At 44.1% G+C, this 23845-nt stretch overlaps 1 protein-coding gene across 2 annotated transcripts in view; it reads right to left on the bottom strand.

The window, feature by feature from the left end:
• Positions 1-23845, bottom strand: part of RHOA (ras homolog family member A) — a 64340-nt gene that overhangs the window by 11966 nt on the left and 28529 nt on the right. Inside the window, exons 2-3 of one of the 2 annotated variants that reach the window (XM_073352704.1) lie at positions 10017-10174; positions 395-515 (exon numbers count right to left, since the gene is read on the bottom strand). In XM_073352704.1, the coding sequence (XP_073208805.1) occupies positions 395-515; positions 10017-10172 (277 nt within the window). In that variant the 5' untranslated portion in view covers positions 10173-10174. The remainder of the gene's footprint in view (positions 1-394; positions 516-10016; positions 10175-23845) is intronic. The other variant, XM_073352705.1, reaches the window with a different exon arrangement.

Genomic DNA, 23845 nt, shown 5'->3' with positions numbered 1-23845 from the left:
AAAGTAGGCATGCTAGATGTTCCGTCTCAGTTGGAGGCGATTGAGAAGGCATTGAGGGCAGTTTGCCTGCACAACCCTATATATCCTCAGCAGGAAGCACAAGGAGGTGTAGGGCGCATGCATTGGTTGAATGGGCACTGCTACTGAAAGTCTCTGATCAAAGGCAAATGGGGTGCACATGCACCAGAAGTGGAGCACCCACAGGGACACTACTCGAAGAACAAAGATTCATTACACAAAATATTGACGCTACCATTGCAATGTATATAAAAGTGTGGTTAGTAGAAACCAGAATTGCCACTCAATATTAAACCATGGATAAATGAATTAAAGGCTCCACAACACAGTCTCCTAGGGATACAGGAAACATGGTTTGGATTCAAGTCTCACTTACCTAAACTATCAGGACTATCAATTGAAAAACACATAAGTATAACATCGGTGTCTGGATATGACAGAGGCCTAAGTCGATCATAATCTTCTTGTCCTGCAGTATCCCACAGGGCCAACTCAACCTACGGAAAAGAATTAAGGCAGTTAGCTAAAATCATGAAGGGGAAATCTGATTCAAGTGTGAGTAGTCCAAGCAAACTAGAGAGTGGATTTCAGTGAACATGACTCAACAGGAGGGAACAGAGTGTACTCCACTTTCACAAATGGAAAATGAGGTGTTGTCTATTCCCTGCGTCCAAAAATCAATTTAACACATCGACAAGATTTTCCATTATAATCAGTGGTCATCCCTACACTTCTGAAGAGTGGGAGCTACCAGAAAGAAAAGCAAGATGGATCAACTGAAGGGATATAATAGCCTAAAAATAGTTCTCTGAGGCTGGGAAACTACTCTGTAAACGATCTAAGAGGTCACATTTTCAGTAAAACAGGAATATACATGCACTTGCTATTCAGAAACTTGGTCAGATTAAAAAATTCACCCCACACCCCAACTAAGAGAGAAAAATGTCACAGGGCCACTCATTTCCGTGTAGTTTTACTGAACTTCCACCACGATAGTAGAAACTTAAACCTGTAATTTGCTGATCTTTCTTGTGTGCAACACCCATTATTCCTAAGGGATGAATAAATGAGGTCATCTTTTAAGATCTCAATTTGGGGCAGAACTAGGAGAACTACACCACAGAATTTTTTTGGGGGAAAAAAAAAAAACTAGAAAACTACAAGCTATACTAAGTACCTACAATAATAAATTTGTAAAAATGGCAAATACTAAATGGATGAACCCAAAACATACAAAAAAAAACATTGAGAAACTTTTCAAGCAGCTCTGATTAAGTGAGACAGGCAGCAACTGGACTCCAAACATCAATATGCTTGAATGCCAAGCAACTGTCAATTGTTTAACTTATGAAAACAGCTCAAATGCTACTCTCAATTATAGGGTGCATCTGCCATAGATTTCCAGGAAGTTTGCACTAATGTAACAGAGGGCAGAACTGGGTTCAAAATGAGAAGTTACTTACCAGTAACTTGTTCTGTGTGTCCCCTTTGTGCATTCACATTTGTGGGAGCAGGCTCCTGGTGGACAACACCCGGAACCCTCTTCTAAAGCAGCGTCTGCTGGGGGGGTGGGTGCATGAGTGCCTTTGTGTGGTGCTGAAGGAGCCGCTCTAGTCTATATAACAGTGCATCCCTTTTTGCTACCTCAGCTCCTTCTCTCCTTTGAGGGCATCTGTGCATTCCCACCTGTGGGACACTAGTGAGTAGTGTTCCCTGTGACGTTCCCCTCTGGTATTATCTGGACCGGTAATCTGCTAGGTCGCTCCAAACCCTGCCTCTGTGAGCCAGCCTTACTTTGCTCTGCTGTGAGAACCTCCACTCCTGGGCTGTTCACGAACAGCCTCTGACACGTAAGCTGCTCCCTGGATTGTGCAACCGAATGACACTAGCCAATATCTCCAGTCCCAGACACAACCCTAGGAACCTCCATCTTGCAGTGTCCAGTTATGCCCGCTGGATGCTGCAAGCTTATATGAGTTTGTCAATTTAACAAAGAAATTCATCCAGGCTTGTTATCCCAAGGGGAGTTTCTGACATGCTTCAAACCAAACGCACTGCTTCAGGTAAAAAAACAAACATTTATTAACTGCAAATATAAATTTTAAGTGATTATAAGTCAAAGCATAACAAGTCAGATTTGGTCAAATGAAATAAAAGCAAAATGCATTCTAAGCTGATCTTAACACTCTCAATGCCCTTACAAACTTAGATGCTTCTCACCACAGGCTGGCTGGTTGCTCATCAGCCAGGCTCTCCCCTTTGATCAGTGTTTCAGTCACTTGGTGTGGTGTCTGTAGATGTAGGTGGAAGAGAGAGGAAGAGCATGGCAAACGTCTCTCCCTTTTATCATATTCTTTCTTCCCTCTTGGCTTTGCGCCCCCCTTCAGAGTCAGGTGAGCATTACTTCATCGCAATCCCAAACTGGCGAAAGGAGGGAGATAACTCACTCGAGAGTTCAACAGATCCTTTTGTTACTTCATAGGCCAGCATCCTTTGTTCCTGTGAGGCTGGGCTTGTCCCATACCTGCCCTGATGAGGTGTGAACTGCCTCTCTGCTCTTGGAGAGTTTTTGCCTAGGCTTATTTTAAGCCATGAGGATACATTTTCAGCCTCATAACATTACTGTGTGTAGTTATAGGTTATAATTTCATGTAACAACAATGCTCAGTGCATCATGAGCCTTCCGAAGATACCAGACATGACAGACTTTGCATTGGATACTACACAATCATTTCACAAGGATGAACATGAGGGTGCTAGGTGTTCCCCCGAGGTACAGAGCGTCACATTCCCTTAGGAAGAAGGCAGGCGAGGAGCGCTCTAATAAACGTGGACTGTAGCACTGTCCTACCCAATTTCGCATTGCAGTTTAATTTCAAAAGAAAAATGCCTGGTTAAAGTATGCACTGAACTCCATGCTGCTCCTCTCTTTCTCTCCAACAAGAATGTGCCTGAAAGAAGCGATAGCTGTAGCAGTGGCTCCAGCAGAATTTCTTAAGACTGTAGATACAGGTACTTTAGTTATGATTTAACAATTCTATGCATCTCTTAATTCACTGGGACAATCTGTCTAGAGGTAGATGCCAAGGGGAGTCTCCCTCATGAACTATAAACAGAGTTTGTCTTAATAGATTTTGTACTGTTGAGGTAAACCCAAGGAGTTCTTTTAACACAGTGTGCAAGTGTGTTTCCGTGGGATGGGAATGGCATTTTAGGAAGAAGACAGCAAGGGAAATGTATTGATTGAGGTGCAAGTCAGACACCAGCTTAGGCCTTATCTACACTACCACAGTAAGTTGACCTAAGTTATACTACTTCAGTTACATGAATAAATGTAACTGAAGTTGACACAACTTAGGCTGACTCACCGCGGTGTCTACCCAGTGCTGTGTCAATGGGAGACGCCGCCCACCTAATTTTAGGGTTGCCAGGCACGCAGTTTTCGACCGAAACATCTGGTTGAAAAAAGGGACCCTGACAGCTCCGGTCAGCACTGCCGATCGGGCCATTAAAAGTCTGGTCGCCAGTGTTGCAGGTCTAAGGCAGGCTAGTCCCTACCTGTCCTGGCACCATGCTGTGCCCTGGAAGCAGCCAGCAGGTCCAGGTTCTAGGTAGGGGGGCCATGGGGCTCTGTGTGCTGCGCCTGCCCCAAGCACCTGCTCCACACTCCCACTGGCCAGAAAACGTGGACAATGGGAGCTGCGGGGGGTAGGGGGGTGCCTGCGGGCAGAAGGTGGGGGGTGGCACCTGTGTGGGGGGAGGCAGCACACAGAGCCTCCTAGCCCCATCGCCTAGGAGCGGGATCTGCTGGCCACTTTGGGGTGCAGTGTGGTGCCAGGACAGGCAGGGAGCTTACCTTAGCCCTGCTGGGTAAGCTGCCTGAGGTAAGCCTGAACCCCAACACTGAGCCCGCCAAACCCAGAGCCCCTGCTGCACCCCAAACCCCTTGTCCCCAGGCCCCCCCCAGAGCCTGCATCCCCACATGGAGGCCCCCCACACACACACACACCTCAATCCTCTACCCCAGCAGAGCCCCCTCCCACACCCTGAACCCCTCATCGCCAGTCCCACCCCGGAGCCAGCATCCTCCAGTTAGAGCCTTCACCCCCTCCCACTCCCCAACCCCAGCCCAGTGAAAGTGAGTGAGGGTAGGGGACAGCAAGCCACTGAGGGAGGGGAAATGTAGTGAGCAGGGGGTGGGGCAAGGGTATTCGGTTTTGTGCGATTAGAAAGTTGACAACCCCATCTACTTGCCTTACTCTTCTCGGGGAACTGGAGTACCAGAGTTGACAGGATATCGCTCTGCCATCGATGTAACGGGTCTTTGCCAGACCTACTAAATCGATGCCAGTGCATTGATCACAACAGCGCTGATCTACCGGTAACTGGCCATCGCCTTAGGCGTGATGGGGCCTTATAACCATCTTTGAGCCATGGTGTAAGGTGGTGTAGTCACTGTGCCTGGAGTACACTTACCCTCCTTGCAGAGGTGAAGGCAATAAGGAAAGCTGTATTTAGAAATAAGATGTTTTAAAGAAGCTGATCTAGGAAGTTCAAAAATGGGGGAGGGGAGGGGGGGAGGAGAAAAGAGGAGGAATTAGTACACGATTTAAATCCCAAGAGGAAGGACACTCCTTGGTTGGGGGAAAAGCATTAGTCAAGCCTTTAGAAATCTGGAGACTGGGGTGGAGGGAAAAATTGGTCTGCCTCTGACATGGTGCTAATAGCAGAAATGGCTGCCACATGAACCTTAAGAAATGCACCCAACAGGCCAGACCTTGGGTTACAAGATGCAATAAGTAACCCAGATCTGCAAAAACCCCAACTTGGGATGGAGGCATAATCTTGTCATTGGTCTAGATGCAAAATCTTTTCATTTTTGTTTGTAGTATTTGAGAGTGGAGCTCTTTCTAGACATGAGAATGATGGATTGCAATTTAAGAACAGGTGTGATCCACCCTAGTTAACCAGGCTGTCCTCCATGCTGTGAGATGTAGCATCTCGGGATTTGGGTGCAGTATTCTACACTGAGACAAGTGGTTTAGAGACAGAGACAAGCAGGTTAGGGTGGCTACCTAGAGAGGTCCAGGAATTGGTGTACCAGCATTGGGATGGTCACAGGTTAGGAAAAATCAAAAGCAGACAGTCACTGTGATTCTAATGACCCCGGGATCACAGGTGCAGGGGAGAGACAGGTCCCACTTCAGAAGAAATTTATCTGAGAGAGGTATTGCCTCTTCCTGCTCTGGTGCAGCAGAATTGATGCGTGGTATTTTGCCTTGATGTGAAACGGTATAATTTTTGGGTGGCCCCATTTGATAAAATTTTCTGACCACTGACATTTTTAGAGATCATTCATATAGATTCGGCATCTTGCTGCTCAACAAGTCTGCTTGCACATTTTCTTCCTCAACCAACCAGATGGATCTGGTGCTTTGTACACCACATCTAGTTTCTTTGCTCTACTTAATGATGGAGAACCTGGTTGTGCTGTTGTCCATTATTAACCAATATCAGTTTCCCTAAGGGCCCATCACACTGGCCTGAAAACACTGGTGTGGCATTTGGATTCTCAGGCATACCACAAGTCATGAACTTTGGGCACAACCAAGACTTCCATCGGGGATGAGGCGGAGGGGTCAGTGGTGAATGTGGATGTGAGAGCAGAAGTGATGGACTGTACACCCTACAAAGATTTTTTTTCCTGGCCCCAACCAGGAAAGCTATTGCAGGACTTCAGGAGTGATCACAAGTTTCCTCTAAAAACAATGAGGAGTCCTTGTGGCACCTTAGAGACTAACACATTTATTTGGGCATAAGCTTTTGTGGGATATAACCCACTTCATCAGAAGCAATCAGATGAAATGGGTTATATCCCACAAAAGCTTATGCTCAAATAAATGTGTTAGTCTCTAAGGTGCCACAAGGACTCCTCGTTTTTACTGATACAAACTAACACGGCTACCCCTCTGAAGTTTCCTCTGTAAACTGCACGTTTAGAATGTGGTGTTCTATGACCCAATATTGCAGGGGTCTCATATGAAAGTGAGCTTGAGGGGTCACGTATGCTAAAGAGGCCATAGGGCTTAAAAGGCTCAAATGAACTGTGTCAACTGATTTGGCTGGGCACTGAGTGTGATCAGGGCTTGCTGGATCTTGAGGAACCTGTCCTCAGAGGAAAGCTCTGGCCTGGATTGAATCCAGGAATGCCCCAATAAGATGGATGGGTTGGACTGTGAATTTCTCATGGATTATTTGGGGTACTAGAGAAGAGAGCAAGTTGCATGTATATTCAAAATGCCAGTTCTTGCTGTGGTTTTGCATTTACTAGTCAATCATTCAGGTGCTGGTATACATAAACACCCCTTCATCTGAGATAGGCGGCCAGCACTGCTAGACACGAATAACCAGGGGCTTATAGACAGGCCGAAAGAGAAAATTTTGAACTGGATAGTTAATTCCCATGTAGAACCCCTCAGGTATTTGATGTGGCTCTTCCTGATGAAACGTGAAAGTATCTAGAATCACGTATCATGTCTCCTTTAAATCAAGGGTTATGTACCAGTCTCCATGGGATAGGGATGAGATGCGCTCTCTCTCAAGATGGGTATCCTGAACTTGAAGGTGCGAGTGTACTTGTTCAGGTTCCTTCATACTAGGATGGATTTAAGATTACCTGCCTTCTTGGATATCATGCAATAAGAATAGTATCCATTCCCTCGATATTCAAGTGGGATTTTATTCTCCCTTTGCAAGGAGGGATACCAGTTCATATAAGAAGATTCCCTCATGAGACTGGTCCCAAAAGAGGAAGGAAGGAGACAATGGTGAAGGGATGAAGTGCAGAACTGGATAGACTGCCAAGATTGCAGATTGGTGTCCAATACCCAATGACCAAAAGTAAGGGAGTAGCAACCACTACAGGAGGAGGAGACAAGTTCCAAAGAGAGGAGATGGGTACAGAGATCTGAAGAGATGCTGTTAGAGTGGTATTTGTCTCTTGAAACTACCCTCAGATCCACTGTTTTGAGGCAGATGCTACATGCTGCAAAGGGGTATGATGAGAAATCCTGGTACTGTGTTACTGGAATTTCTCAGTATTTGGTTTGGAAGGTGGCTGGTATCGTCTTTGGTGCTACATATCTTGAGGATAAGCTGGGATCGGTCTCTAGTCACAGAAAGCATGGCATGAGAACCTTCTTTGGAAGACACCTAGTGAATGAGCTATGGCTATGGTTGTCTTGATCTTCCCTAGTATCTAATCCATTTGTCACTAAAAATATGCAGCTTTTCTTGAAGGGCAGATCCTCAATTTTACTTAGACTACAGCATTAGCCCTGAATATCTAAGCTAGGACACATGCACTCACTCACACTCACAGAAATCTCCATTTTCCTGGCACCTGTATCTGTAGCATAATATGCTGCCCCCAAAGAATGCAGAGCCAACATCCAGCCCTCACTTGACCAGGATTCTGTCTGCTTCTTTTTGTTCTTTGGGGAGAGTCCAAAATGGGGTTCATTGTATACCATATGGTGTAGCTGTACCCCACCATTATGGGTTGGTAATTCACCACTCTGAGGCCCAGAGATTCCCAACGAATAGGACCTTCATCCAAAAGGATCCTTTTGTACTCATGTGGACTGAATGAGCAGCTCTAGCCCCTCAACATCTTTCCTGAGCAGCAGACACTACCAGGGAGTTGGCAAGCAAGTGCTGCTGCAGAAACTGGTGACCTTTGGAGGGGATGGGGTACATCCTATCTACTTTCTTTACAACAGGTGGCAGAGGAGACAGATGAAAGCCATATCCTTGACTGTGTTCAACAGACCACTATTGGGAAGTCAGGCAGTTATCTCTTTGTAAAATGTCAAATAAGGAATGTTTCTGGTGCTGTGATCCCAGGCTATAACTGAAGCATACAAACCATCATACCTAAAAGTTTCAGGAACTGTTTGTATTTGTCAGTGGGCACGTGGCTGTTCCAATCCGATTGTCTAGGGAAGTGGCATCTGTAATATTCCCAATAGGGGACTTATCTGGTTCCTGTGGATCATCGCCATCCCAATCAACTGGCCCATCTTATGATCTTGAGCATCAGGGAGTGGTAGTCAGATAGATGCCAAGGACCTGGTGCTGATAGCATTAGTGCTGGTGATGGCCATTGTTGCTGGAATCAATGGAAACCCTTCTGGAGTTGTATACTATAGTGACCTGGAAAGTGGAAATATTGCTTCATTCAACAAGGTCTTCACTGAATCCTGCATAGAGGGCCACATTATTAACTGAAGCAAGCCTTGTATAAAGTCTTTTCAGGACCCCATGCCTGTGGGGAAGTGAATGGTCACGAGTCCCAGTGCGAGGTTGCCAAAAGGGACTCTTCAATTCAAAGGTGCTCCATGTCAACCTTAGAGTGGAATAAACCCAGCCAGGGGCTAGCTGAAGATTTTGGGCTGGATGAGGAATAATGCATTGGAGAGGCTAGGATTCTAACTGGTGGGCCAGATCTCTGACTAGCAAGTATTGACAGCATTCAAGGAATCCTCAGTAGCAATATTCTTCAGGGCACAGGCATGAATGTATCTGGCGCTGGAAGATGGCCTTGCTGTTCTGGCTGATGCTGGGGGCTGTTCTTTTGCACACGCTCTCTCACTGGGGACCTGTGTTAGAACAGAAGGTGCTATTTGTTCTTTCTATGTCCTCCCTCCTCGATAACGTGTTTTCTCTGTCCTTTTGCACTGGTGGCACTCCTTTTCCAATGCAGAGATGGTCTGTGCATGAGCCTGGAGCAGAAATCTGCCTGAGCTGGAGAAGGGGTTCCGTGTAGTTGGTGCCGCTGGCAGCATAACCAGCTTAGATTACTGAATGCTTGGTGTGCAGGAGGAAGCCTCCTGTGTTGGTGCCAGCTGAGGCTTGATGGCTTTGACTGCAGCCACTGGGGCTAGAGGGATCCTGTGTCAAGACCTTTATGGTGGGTGGTTCTGGAGCTGAGGAAATAGTGTTCTTGGGTGACACAGGTAAAGACCTCGGCACTGAATCTGGTTCTGTCTGGTCTAAGTGCCAGAACAGGGCCCTATGTTGCTTTGGTTGAAGGCTTTAGGCAGCCAGGTGGGCCTGAGATCTACCCCTGTTGGTTCCAGAAGTGAAAGTGCCACTTATCACACACTGAGATGTGTTGCCCAGACACAGATGGCAATGTACATGCATATCAGATTGTGGTCTGGAAAGAGGCACACCTTTTGAAACCCCATTTTGGGATCAGGGCCAGGCACGTTTGCCCTTGCTTGGGAGAGCCTTAGGGCCCAGAGGTAAAAGCTCGGGAGGCATACTTAAAATTATTTTCTGAGCTTCTTAATTAGACTATCCTTATTAGCTATTTATCAAAGTTGTCTTAGTCAACTTGGACACCAGAGAGGGCCCCTCTCACTACTGGTGGTGATGGAGAAGGAGCAGAGGCAGCTAGAGGATGCATTCTGTTTGATGGAGACTAGGGTGGCTGATGTCAGTGCTGCCAGAAGGCACTCGCATGCTAAACCCCAGACATTGTTTTGCAAACTTACCCCAAAAGGTAACTCCCACAAGTGGAAATATATATAGAGGCCCATGAAGAGGAACCATAATGTTTGCAAAATTATGACCAGTGGAACTGCTAAAATAATGAACCAGCTAACCTATCCAGAAATGCTGCCACCCACTCTCTTCTCTTCACAAGACGACATCCTTGCATTATTCCACCCACCACTGCCAGAAAAATAAGTTACTGCAACAAGATCATACCCTGGACAACTGCATTTTTTATAACCTTCTCAACTCAAAGACAGCTGGTGGGATTTTGCTGACATTTAAAGAAAAGCCAGCTCTAGGCACACCACCACTCATAAGACATCTTTCTCCCCAAACGTGTTGCAAACACGTTTTAGGTCCTATAAGGACATACATCTCTCTAGAGGTTTCACATACACAGGTGATGTTTAACTGTTGCAGAAATGTGTACCTACCTGCTTTCCATCCACTTCAATATCTGCTACATAATTTTCAAACACTGTGGGAACATAAACTTCAGGGAACTGGTCTTTGCTAAATACAATCAGCAGACAGGTCTTTCCACAGGCACCATCACCCACTATAACCAGCTTTTTCCGAATGGCTGCCATAGCTAGAAAACAAACAAACAAACGGGGCTTGACAAATATAACAGAAATGTTTGTCTATTATATAATACAGATGCTAGAAACTGAGTGACCGATTATCTCGATGTCCCCAATCAGCAAGAACTTTGAAAAGTGGTACACTTGTTTGTTAAGACTGCTGTGTATGGCATCAGTTTTGACCAATTCACCTTCCTCTTAAAACCTCACAACCCTAAGGATACATGCTGCACGGTGGGGCAAAGGACTACGTGGACTTGGAAGAGGGAGAAACAGAACCAGATGTGAAGTGGGGAATCAGGTATCTAGGCCAGATAAACAAATCAAATCATTGTTAGAACACAAGTGGATACATTTCTAATGTAGAAAGTGGCTGAAAAACTAAGGAAAATGCTTGGAAGCCTACTGAATCCAGAGGAACAGGACAATTCTCCTGGGATATCTGGTACCCAAGAACACATGTGATTGTCTGTTTCCCATAGTAAATCACAGGGTAAAGGAGGAGGGGAGACCAATAGTTTCATGCAGCAGTGCTTAATAGTTCTTTGTGTGTCTTGTAGACTCAAGACAGGGGAAGCAAAAGAGCGCAAGTAGTATCCTCTGGCTCCTTTCTAAATCTTTTGCTTTCTCCGAGAAAGTTCCTCTTTGGGAATGCCAATCAATGTCTACACAAATATTCTGTTAAAGTGATGGCCAGAGCTATACCCCTGCCATGCTGAGCCAACAGAATATGTATTTTTAACTATAAAAGTACCAGAGGCTTTCCACTCCTTCCTGACATCCAGGACTACCCATGTAGATTGAGTACTTTCCTGATATGCAGGAAGAGAACTGATGGAATGATCACAGTGCAGTGGACAGATTCCTAAAGCAGTAAGCTCCATTAATATGCTATATGGGCTCTTGAAAGCAATCATCTCCTTGCACAGCCAGTTTCAAGGACACTCATCCCTGTAGTAGCAAGACCGTCAGAGACAGAAGCCCTTGTATTAGAGGCCTGGTATCAGGCAGGCCCTGCTTACCGAATCTGGCAAGAACAGGGCTGATATTGCAAACACACACATTCCTAAGAAGTGCTACGCACAAAAACACATTTCCAAAGGGTGGTACCAGAACACCCCATACCAAGAATGGTATACAAACAGTCCCTAAAGGTAACAGGAACACATTCTCTTTTAAAAGGGGTTAAAGTCAGGATGACCATACGTAATAGAGATGTTTTGATCAAACCAACATGTACAAGGTAATGGGTTATAACTAGCCACATCAGGTGGCAGTAACTCTGTCAGAGGCACTACTAACTTGTTTATATCAGGGTATAAAGACGTATCTCAGAGGGAGTATCTTTGTCCAGCTGAGGGAGGAATAAAAAGGTCCCACCATTCACTGAGCTGCATCCATTGTCACAGGCATACATGCGTTAGTATCCTCGTAGTCTACCAGGTACTATTACTGTGCTTTGACGACAATAAACCTGGCTGGGTGCCTTTGCACCTTAAAGGATCTTGTGGTCATTGGGTGGCTCACTCGAGATCTGCTGTGCTGGCTGTCTGCGCAGAGCTGGGACAGCACACAGGGAGAACACACACACGCAGCCAAACACTTAACACTGGTGACCCCGACTACTGATCTGGTAAATAAGGAAGCTGTCCTCTGTAGGAATCATGATCTAACATGACAGAAAACCATAATAAGGCAAATTTTTAGTAAAAATTTTAAATAAAAAGGTAACAACTTGTTTATTTAAAAATGTTTAACCCTTTTGTTTTTTATTTTTGGCACAGCAGACCTTGAGTGAACCGCCCAATGATCACAAGATCCGTTATGGTGCGAAGGCGCCTGGCCAGGTTTATAGGTTTACTGCCAAAGATTTAAAGAAATTCAAACCACTGAACTAGTAGAAGTAACTGGCTAACCGCTTGGAACCAAAGCTTTTTGAAGTATGACCAACAGTAGCCTCTTCTGCAGGTGCAGAGATGATATTCCTTTATTCCAGTTTATTCAACTAGTTCAGTTCAATGACTAGCTTGTTCACAGGTGAGATATCAATTGGGAGTTGAAAAAGAAAGAGCTTATTTTCTTTTTCTAATCTATGCATAAAAATGAAGTGGGAGAGAAGGTGATCTATGCATTTGAAAAACTTGAAAGACAGATGACCAGAAACAATGAGTACAATTCACACTACATTAACAACTAAATTTAATACTTCCTTAGCTTTAACTGCAAAACATGTTTTAATAAATGTACATATATATAAAAACTACCTTAAATGTGCTGGATACTTTTTTATTAACTAAGGCCAACAAATCCTGAAGCAAAGCATCCAGAACGATGTCACCTATGGCTTGCACTTTGAGGGGTTTTTACAGCAACTGGGATAGAACATTCTGTGAAAAACATTCTGTGAATTAAAAGACTGGTTTTTCTGGGGCTTTATATGGAACCTATGCATTTCTTAGAAAAGATTTTCTACAGCAATGGAGCATAACAGGCTTACTATTTTGTTCCATTTTTATAATGAGTCACTCTCCCTCTCCCCTCTGCAATTACATAGGGTTCTTTTAAAATAAGCTAGCTTGGCAGCTTCAGCTAGTGGAAAGGAAACCCACACCAGGCTCACCCTGCAAAGCATGAATCAGATGATTAGTTTCCATGGAAGGGATTCAATGATGACATTTCCTTAACTCAGTCCAAGGTCTTTAGAAGTTATCACACGAGCTTTAAGACACAATTTGCTCAATAACTCCCTAAAGTCACAGGAGGATACAACAAAGTGGTTCCTGTTAGCTGAAAGTTACCACACCAATATCTCTGCTTAGCTGGAGGGTATTTCTTGTGTGCACGGAGGCATTCCCAAGACCATGCCTACTCAAAACATGCTTGTAAAAAAAGCAAAGTGAATATGCTAGGAGAATGGAAAAAACTGACATTTCCCATCCTAAACATATGTCTCAGAACAGTGTGTTTGCTTTTCCTCGCCATCCCCCTAATTCAGTTTCCAGATGAGCCATGTTTTAGGCCTGTCCTTAACATGCAAGTTTCAAGATTCTGGAAAGATTGTGGACAATTTCTGAACCCTTTGTGGAGACCTTTGGATGGAATTTGTTAGCTGTATCTGTAATATAGCAGAGGCATTAGAGCTGATCCTGGACAGTCAGTTGTGGGAATAGAATTCCACTATGGCATGGAGAGCCCTAATGGATTTCAATTCCTAATGGCAGTTAACCCAGCCCATGATGTGGCTTCACGATGCTTCGGGGGTGGAGGTCTAACAGTGAGTGGGACAAGACCCAAGTCACAGAGCTGCATCAGTCCCTGTTTACAGCACTGGAGAACACATGCACAATGGGGAGAGAGAGAGAGAGAGAGAGAGTTTCCCCAGCCAGGCAACAGGATGAAACTGTGTTGTTTGCTAACAAAATGACAAAGATGGTGCTGCACTTAATGGTACCCCAGAGAACAGGAATCTCTCACCCACCTACGGCCAGGGGATGGGATAGGAGTACACCTGGTCTTTGCTCTTTGTGCAGACAACGGATAGGCCTTAGGATGGATGTTTATTAAAATTGGAAGCACTCAGCTGTAAAAATCTTTTTTCAGCCCTTACTGGTATTGGTCCAGCTCCTGTTGCTTCCACACTGCCAAGGCCAGCTTCTCTAGCAGTGATGGCATTATTACAGCACCCACATAAGGAGCCTTGGCACTGGACACATCCTCTGACCATTTTGTGACAGACATGATGAACAAAGGCATATATCTTTGAGACTACTGCATCCACATTATAGAGGTTACCTGCATTTTTGTAAGCCAGACCTTGGAAGCCTGAAAACTTGAAAGATTAGTGTACTGAGACATACTAGTCGACATGGACCCACAGACTATCCACAGACCTTTCAATCAATAAATTATATATGCATGTGTGTGTTCCTGGCTCACTGGCTGGACTTCCTGGAGAACCTGGAATCACAAGGGCGTGATTCACACAAAATACCAAAACTGGCCATACAGACACCCACCATCAGAATTTTGGCCCCCTGCTCCTCCTCCATCAAAGGAGTATTGACTTCTTTTACCTGCTTCAGGAAGCCCGGGAAACAAAGGCTCCACAACTGTATAAAGTGTCAGCATAAGCTGACTACAGCACCTCAGGTTTGATTAAAAAACCCAACTTGAACCTGTAACCAAGGGGGCAAACCCAACTCGAAGGGTCTGAAGGGCTCAAGGTAAGCTCAGTATGTGTTTAGACCTTGGATTGTTTTAAAATAGGACCCAAAAAAAAAAAAAAATCAGAGATAATGTAAAATGTACCCCAGAGTTACGAACTCCTTGGGAAGGGAGGTTGCTCATAACTCTGAAATATTTGTAACGCTCAGCAAACCGTTATGTTCTTTCAAAAGTTAACATTGACTTAATACAGTTTTGAAACTACCATGCAGAAGAAAAATCCTGATTTCCCTTGATTTTTTTTGGTAGTTTACATTTAACATAGTACTGTACTTGCTTCTTGAACTTCTGGGAATTGCAGGGAGACTGCAGCTTAAATCCTCGGTCTGGGGGAAGAGGATCTGTGTCCCCGGTGACTGACAGGTGACAGCCAGAGGCCTGAAACCAAAGGGGGTCTCTCTTGAGCAGACCATGGAGTGGGTCATAGAATCAGAGGGTTAGAAGGGACTGCAAAGGTCATCTAGTCTAATCCCATGCCAAGATGCAGGATTTGTCATGTCTAAAGATCAGAGATGCAGTTACCCCAAAACAGGGACATTTATTTGTAGGTGGAACAGGTAGTACTACTTAGACTTAAGGTTGCCCAACATTTCCCATTGTAAGACCTTGGTTTTAGTTGCTTATAACTTTGCCATATTTTAACCTTCTAGGCTGAAGTTTTTCCACACCAGCTGTCTGCCTCAGATTGATTTTTGGGAAAAATTTCCACAAAATGTTTCAGCTGTTTCTGAAATCGGGGGAGGAAAAAAAAAATCACCCAAAAATTCTGACAATCATTTTGTTGAGAAGCTTTGGAACAGGGACTTGGTATTTTGCTTGTGGGGATAGCCATTGTGCCTTTTGCTGTGCCCATGGGAAGGGGGAAAAGGAAGAAAAAAGAAGCAAATTTTGCCAAATTATAAACCTTTGAAAAATCTGAGGTCCCACCTCCTTGGAGACTTTTGTTAGAGTTTGGCAGCTAAATTCTCCCAAGAGTTCATGGAGCATGCTCCAGCCCAAGCATGCAGGGGCCCAGCAGGACTTTCCCTGCAATTGCTTTTCCCAGCTCCTACACCCTGCTGGATGCCAGAACTGAGAGCAAGGAGACTACTTTTTCTGTGCTCTCAAAGCTCTCTGCAGGCTCCCAAGCAGCATGGAGCAGGAAGTGGCCTCACTAAGATATAGAGAGGACAAGACGTGTGGGGGGGGGGGGGGAAGAGAGGAGAGAAAGGTGATAGGTAGGGGGAAGAGACTGAATGAGGAGCCCAGGGGTTGGAGACTGAAACTAGAAGCGTAGGGGAAGAGTTGAGGGGAAAACTGGAAAAGTCTGGAGGGAAAGGGGGGGAAGGGGGAGGGAGAACTGTGACCACTAGAGCACACTTCCTTCCAGAACCTAGAATGGAGATTCATGAGCCTCATCCTTCCTCTGATGCTTGTTCACACAGAGGAGACTAAACAAAGAACCCTGAGACAATGAGACCCCAAGGTCACAATGCCAAGAGCAGAGAGCTAGGCCCAGCCCCCAGGACAGGAGCCACTTCTGTGTGGGGTGGCCTCGCTCTCCAGCTCCTGCCCCTCTCACCACGGTTGACTTGATCTCCAGCCCCATAGAATCATAGATTATCAGGGTTGGAAGGGACCTCAGGAGGTCAGCTAGTCCAACCCCCTGCTCAAAGCAGGACTGATCCCCAATTAAATCATCCCAGCCAGGGCTTTGTCAAGCCTGACCTTAAAAACTTCTAGGGAAGGAGATTCCACCATCTCCCTAGGTAACGCATTCCAGTGTTTCACCACCCTCCTAGTGAAAAAGTTTTTCCTAATATCCAACCTAAATCTCCCCCACTGCAGCTTGAGACCATTACTCCTCGTTCTGTCATCTGCTACCACTTAGAACAGTCTAGAGCCATCCTCTTTGGAACCCCCTTTCAGGTAGTTGAAAGCAGCTATCAAATCCCCCTCATTCTTCTCTTCCGCAGACTAAACAATCCCAGTTCCCTCAGCCTCTCCTCATAAGTCATGTGTTCCAGTCCCCTAATCATTTTTGTTGCCCTCCACTGGACTCTTTCCAATTTTTCCACATCCTTCTTGTAGTGTGGGGCCCAAAACTGGACACAGTACTCCAGATGAGGCCTCACCAGTGTCGAATAGAGGGGAATGATCACGTCCCTCGATCTGCTGGCAATGCCCCTACGTATACATCCCAAAATGCCATTGGCCTTCTTGGCAACAAGGGCACACTGTTGACTCATATCCAGCTTCTCGTCCACTGTAACCCCTAGATCCTTTTCTGCAGAACTGCTGCCGAGCCATTCGGTCCTTAGTCTGTAGCGGTGCATTGGATTCTTCCGTCCTAAGTGCAGGACTCTGCACTTGTCCTTGTTGAACCTCATCAGATTTCTTTTGGCCCAATCCTCCAATTTGTCTAGGTCCCTCTGTATCCTATCCCTACCCTCCAGCGTATCTACCTCTCCTCCCAGTTTAGCGTCATCTGCAAACTTGCTGAGGGTGCAATCCACACAATCCTCCAGATCATTTATGAAGATATTGAACAAAACCAGCCCCAGGACTGACCTTTGGGGCACTCCACTTGATACCGGCTGCCAACTAGACATGGAGCCATTGATCACTACCCGTTGAGCCTGAAAATCTAGCCAGCTTTCTATCCACCTTATAGTCCATTCATCTAGCCCATACTTCTTTAACTTGCTGGCAAGAATACTGTGGGAGACCGTGTCAAAAGCTTTGCTAAAGTCAAGGAACAACACATCCACAGAACCAGTTATCTTGTCACAGAAGGCCATCAACAGGACAGGGCAGGCTTGATCTCCAGTCCCTTCACAAACTTCTGGCATTAAAGATGGAGTAACTGTCTGATGGCAGGTGACATACACTGATGGCCACCAGGTGAACCTGTAGCCAGCTAAGGGAAAGGCCCATCGTCTTTAGAGTAAGAAGACAGTCTACAATAGTAGAAATATCCACTGTCTAAGATCTGAATTGGCTGGACCCAGACATAGAAACCTTTCTACTTGGCTAAGTAACATTTCTTGTTGGAGTCTTCTGTGATATTAAGAATGGTTTGCATGGCTTCAGAATAGGAACCAAGCCGTGAGATGAAGCACATTTGGGTTGGGATGCCGGACTATGCCATTCTGCCGAGTCAAGAGATCAGGGAAGAACTTACTGTTTAAAGGTGGAGGGGATGACATCTGTAGGAAAGCTGGAAACCAGAACTGTCTGGGCCATTTGGGGGTGATAAGGATGACTCATGCCCTATCATCCAACTGCATCTTCCATAGAACCCAAGGCAGTAGTACGATGTGAGGGAAGGAATAGCTGAACTGATCTGTCCAAAGTAGCACAAAAGCATTCCCCCCAGAGTCAGGGTGGATTGACTGAAATCATCTAGTGGAAAGCTTTGATTTAAACAAAACAGAAAATTACAAGTACAAAATGGAAAAGTTGAGTAAAATGGAAAGAAAAGGTAAGAACATAAGAATGGCCCTACTGGGTCAGACCAAAGGTCTATCTAGCCCAATATGCTATCTTCCAAGAGTGGCCAGTGCCAGGTGCCCCAGAGGGAATGAACAGAACAGGTAATCATCAAGTGATCCATCCCGTGTCACTCATTTCCAGCTTCTGGCAAACAGAGGCTAGGGACACCATTCGTGCCCATCCTGGCTAATAGCCACTGATGGACCTATCCTCCATTTATTTAAGCAGTTATATAGCTTAATATTTACAGATTCTTATTAATTGTACATTTTTAGTACATTAGAAAATGGTGAATGATATCGTATTTACTAGTTAACTTTTTTTTTTGCTTGTGATTCATGTCAAGCTGCATTAGAATGGCAACCTGAATTTAAACACACACACACACACACACACACACACCCCCAACAAATAAAAAATTATTTTTATTTGGGTTGTTTTGTTTAAATGTTTTGGATACATAAACTTCTCTATCAAAAGAGTGCTTCACAAGAACAACTATATGATTTATTCACCACCACCACCACCCTCGGACAGCAAGAGTCCATACTGCTGAATGTCCATGGCCACCTTGTATGGCTTTATTTTAAAGCAACTAAAAGCTCCACAGGGTTATTACTGATCTGGTACAGCCAGGCTAATCATGGATGGCCATGTGGCTGCCACCAGTCCACGGCCAGGCAACGTCCCTTTCTGACCTCAACCCTTATCTTCAGGGTTCCATGTGTGTGGGACTTTATCTCCGATGCAGGTTATATGACTAAAAAGGTGCCAACAAGCAGTGATTGATGATGACAATCCTCTCAAGGTCAGTTCTTAGTAATTCATCCCAATTAAAATCAAACCACTTTATGCCCAGCAGTCACTGCTGGCAAGGCATATGAACTGCCTCCAGCATCCTGATGTCTTGTTTAAGCAACATCCATGTTTCTGATCCATATAAGAGGATTGGAAGTACACAGGTTTGATAAATCTGTATTTTTGTATATAATTTCACTTTCTTTTGCTCTCCACATCCTCTGGAGACCCTTCATGGCTGAGGCTCAGCCTTGGATGTCTGGCTGCCTGTGCTCATTTGATGGCAATTTAATAAGTGATTTATTAAACAGAAGGATTAACTGTAGTCAGTGAATTAAACGGATTTCAGGTCAGCCTGGGAAAGTTTTCAAATATGCCTAAATGAAAGTGACTGGAGCGTAAGTTCTTACTCACCTTAGTCTCTTGAAAATGAGCCAGTCTCCTAAATTATTTAGACTGTCCTTCAAACTTATAAAATTAGTAAGATCTCACCCCTCCCTCATTTTTATTCACAGACTGGAAGGGAGAAAAGTTTTCTTGCTTTTTCAATCCAAATTGATTTATCCAGTTAGTCCAAATGAAGAAAACATTCTCTCTATGCCTGCAGAAGAGACAACTGTAGTCAAAAGATAGTTTATCACTTTAATAAACTCTGGGTCTAGGAGCTTTAGCTAATGACTTCCATCAGTTCAGTACTGTGAATTTCTTTAAAACATCATCAGCACACATGTAATGCTTGAATGGTTCACCTCCAGCCCTGAAATTTAGTATGGTTGGCATGACTGATGGATGATTATTAGATGTCGATGTCAAAGCAGGTTTCAGAGTAGTAGCCATGTTAGTCTGTATCCGCAAAAAGAAAAGTACTTGTGGCACCTTAGAGACTAACAAATTCATTTGAGCATAAGCTTTTGTGAGCTGCAGCTCACTTCACTGGATGCATGCAGTGGAAAATACAATGGGGCACCTTCTTCAGCATTTAAGCATCTACCTTGGTACTTTGGGTTGAGAATATTGTCAAGAAAGTGCAGTTAAGTGCTTGATCCATCCACTTCTTTATTGCCTGCAATTTAACTTTGTCATTGAGTATTCTTCTTCATTGCTCTTGAACTTGGCAAAGAACTTCAAGAGAGACATCAGCAATATATCAGAAGGGTAGCCGTGTTAGTCTGGATCTGTAAAAGCGGCAAAGAGTCCTGTGGCACCTTATAGACTAACACGTATTGGAGCATAAGCTTTTGTGGGTGAATACCCACTTCGACGGATTCATGACATGCATCTGACGAAGTGGATATTCACCCATGAAAGCTTATGCTCCAATACGTCCATCAGCAATACAGAATCAATCTTTCTGCAGTTTGTTCAAGACCACGGAAATACGTTTCAGTATATTCAGCACATCTTCTCCAATTCCTTTTAGTCAGATGTTGACTATTTTGGCTGTGAGAGTTTCATCCATTTTGTGATGGAAACTGGAAAGGCCAGTTCTTAATAAATAACTCAAAATAGTCAACCTGAATTCCATCCTACATCTCGGAGGAGAATTCATTTGGATGCACCTGCTCTCTTCAGTGAATCATAAAATATCAGGGTTGGAAGGGACCTCAGGAGGTCATCTACTCCAACCCCTGGCTCAAAACAGGACCAATCCCCAATTTTTGTCCCAGATCCCTAAATGGCCCCCTCAAGGATTGAACTCACAACCCTGGGTTTAGCAGGCCAATGCTCAGAAGGGTAGCCGTGTTAGTCTGGATCTGTAAAAGCGGCGAAGAGTCCTGTGGCACCTTATAGACTAACACGTATTGGAGCATAAGCTTTCGTGGGTGAATATCCACTTCGTCAGAGCTATCCCCCAGGCATGCGTGCAAAGTGCAAACAGTGCAACAAAGAAATGCAAGGCCTGCTTGCCCGAACGAAACAACATCATGAGAAGTGTTACTTCTCAGGAGGAAGCTGCGTTGAAGATGATGGAAGGAACGTATCTGAACATGCAGGATCTTCAGGATGGTAAACTTTTTTATTTCATACTTTTTTTTAAGGACTGCCTGTCTTCCTTCTAGACTTTTCTTGAATTTTCATGTTTGAACAAAAAAATGTAGTTGTTACGCTATGGTACTATCATTTTAGATGCAGTTGTGATAAAAAAATAGCTGAAATAGGCAGATTTTCCATTTACAATTTCACCTTGAAAGTAGTACTGAGTGTAAGTGAATGCAATGAGTAATACTAAATGAGCAGTATGGTAATTAAATAACTGCATTGACTTACTTTGTTTAGGAGAATCCATCCTCAACATACAGGATTCCACCTTCAAGATCACCATCATTTTCTATAGTTTCAGAGTTATCTGCCAATTATAGTGTTACAGACACATCATGTATGTCACAGAGCTACAGTATATCAACTGTAACAAAATAAAAAAAAAAAAATCTCAATCATCCAAAAACCACCATAGATAAATTTGTGATCAGAACCAGCAGATTACAAAAAGAGGTAATTGATGAAAAAATTGCCCAGTTTGTTTATGCAATAAACTCTCCTTTCTATCTGATTGAGAACCCACACTTCATTAACATGGTTCAGTCATTAAGACCAGGATACAATCCACACAACAGAGCAGATGTTGCAGGCAAATTGCTGGGTAAAAAGTGTATGAAAAAGAAATTGAGCAGTGCGCAAAAGGTCTAGAGGGTGAAACTGTTAACTTGAGTCTTGATGAGCAGAGCAATGTCCACAATGATCCTGTTGTATGTGCCCGTGTGACAACAGAAGAAGGGAATGTCTTCGTTACAGAAACAATTGATACATCAGGAAATGCACACACAGCAGAATACTTACAAGAAGTAGCAGTAAAAGCTATAACAAACTGAAAAAAAATGCAAATGTCTAGTACACAGCTTGGTCACAGACAAGTTGCAAATGTAACCAAGATAAGAAGAAATTATTTAGAAGAGAGTCGCAAGCTAGTAACATACGGTTGCAGTGCTCATTTGATGCACCTCTTAGCTAAAGACTTCAGTGTTCCAGAAATAAAGGCTAATGTTGTTGAAATTGCAAAATACTTCCATAACAACCACTTTGCAGCAGCTGCTCTGAAAAAAAATGGGAGGAACCAAGCTAACTCTCCCAGAAGACATGCAATGGAACTCAGTAGTGGACTGTTTTGAGCACTATATCAAGAACTGGCCTAATGTGACGACAGTTTGTGAACAAAATCGTGAAAAAATAGATGAGACTGTCACAGCCACAGTTCTCAGCATTGGGCTTAAGAGAAATGTTGAACACGTGCTGAGTACCCTGAAGCCTATTCCTGTAGCATTGAACAAAATGCAGGGAAATAGCTGTTTTACTGCTGATGCTGTTGAAATTTGGAAGTAACTGAGTGAGATCTTAAAGAGAGAAATATGCAATGACGGAGTTAAATTACAAGCATTTAAAAAAAAGGGGGGGGGGGGGAAGCACTAGCTCCAGCTCATTTTCTTGCAAATATTCTCAATATTCGCTACCAGGGTCAAACCTTAATTGCTGAAGAAGAGGAGTTGCCTATGACATGGACATCCAGTAATCATCCCTCCATAATACCAACTATAATAAACTTCAGAGCTAAGGGTGAACCGTTCAAGAAATATATGTTTGTTGATGAGGTTTTAAAGAAAGTCACTTAAGCACTTGGATTCAGAGACTGCTGAAGGGAATCTCACTTTTAACTGCAGTAGTTTCTTTTGCCAGTGTAGAATGAATATTTTCTTCCTTTGGACTAATTCATTCCAAATTGAGAAATCATTTGGGACCCGAAAAAGCAGGAAAGCTTGTTTTTCCTTTTCCAATTATGAACAAAACAGGAAGGTGAAGATACCTGAGTTAGCTGAAGAAGCCAATATTTTAAGTTTCTCATGTTGACCTGGCTGACAGTCTATTGTTTTAAAATATTTTATTTAAATATTTTAGTTAACAATTTTAAAAAACTCGAATGTTTAACTAAATTCAAAAATTCATATGCTTGTTTTGTTAAAATATAGTATGTTTGCTCTTGAAGAAAAAAATCCAGAATACATAATGTTGTTTTAGTTAAATAAAAATTTAAATGTCTGTCTGGTAATGTTCTTCTCCTAATACAGCATGACAAGAAAATCCTCCAAATATTGATGATTAACCGGTTGAACTTGAGATAGTTCACCTTCCAGTGACTTCAAAAATATCTGCTTCAATTACCTTTGGTAAATGAAATAACCAAACAATCATTTGTTTTTTGATACAGCGGTAAAACTAATCTGAAAAGTTTTCAAAATAAATCACTTTAAAAATCTATAGGGTGTACCTTCTAAAAATGAAACCTACATCTATCTCTGAGTTGTGACGAATATGTATTAAGGTTATAACAACCAAAAAGAATGCACTTTTATGTAGAAGACCATGATTAAATCGAGTCTTCCTGACTAGTGATTTAAATCAAATCCACCCTGCTAATTTGTACTACACATGTGAAAAATTAGGTTGTTTTCAAAGGCTCCACTGCCACATCCAAACCTGTGTTTCTTGCAGAACTCAAAGCACTTCTCCATGAAAGCTAACTCCAAGCCAAATTAACTTTCCAGCTCTAGCCACTGGCACAAAAGCCAGTTGGGTGAGCAGAATTTCCTTCCCCCACCCCAGAAATGGGCTGCGGAGATGTTGGTTGCCACTAGGGGCTGCTAGACCCAGCAGAGCCCAGCTCATAAATAAGAGACAAGGCAGGAGGAGGGATCTGGAGCCTTCCCAGAAGCTGCAGTTCCCAGCATGCTCTGAAGGAAGGAGGTGGCAGTGCGTGGGAAACTCTGTGCAAGCCAAGGACCCAGTATCAGCCTGTTTCTCCCTCTGGATCCCTGGACTCTAGAAGGGGAGGGGGGTGAGTGTCTGGGCTAGGGGCCCCCACAGCTGGCTTCTGGGGGGTAGAGGGTGTGAGTGTCTGGGCTTGGGGGAAGATGTGGCTAGGCTCTGAGAGGTAGGAGGTGTGGGTTTCTGGTCCAGAGGTCCATGCAGCTGGCCTCTGGGGGGTAAAGGCTATGTCTGGGCTGGGGGAGCCCTGCTGCTGGGCTCGGGGGAGTGGGGGGGGAGGGAGGGGAGAGAGAAGAGTGCCTGGGCCAGAGGTGGGCCATGGCTGGGCTCTGTGGGGAAGGGGGTGAGTGTCTCTGCCAGGGGTCCAT

This window comes from Lepidochelys kempii, chromosome 7 (genome assembly GCF_965140285.1).
Source record: "Lepidochelys kempii isolate rLepKem1 chromosome 7, rLepKem1.hap1, whole genome shotgun sequence".
Classification (NCBI taxonomy): Eukaryota; Metazoa; Chordata; order Testudines; family Cheloniidae; genus Lepidochelys; species Lepidochelys kempii.
Note: the sequence above shows the minus strand (reverse complement) of the source record. Positions and strands in the feature narration are given on the sequence as shown.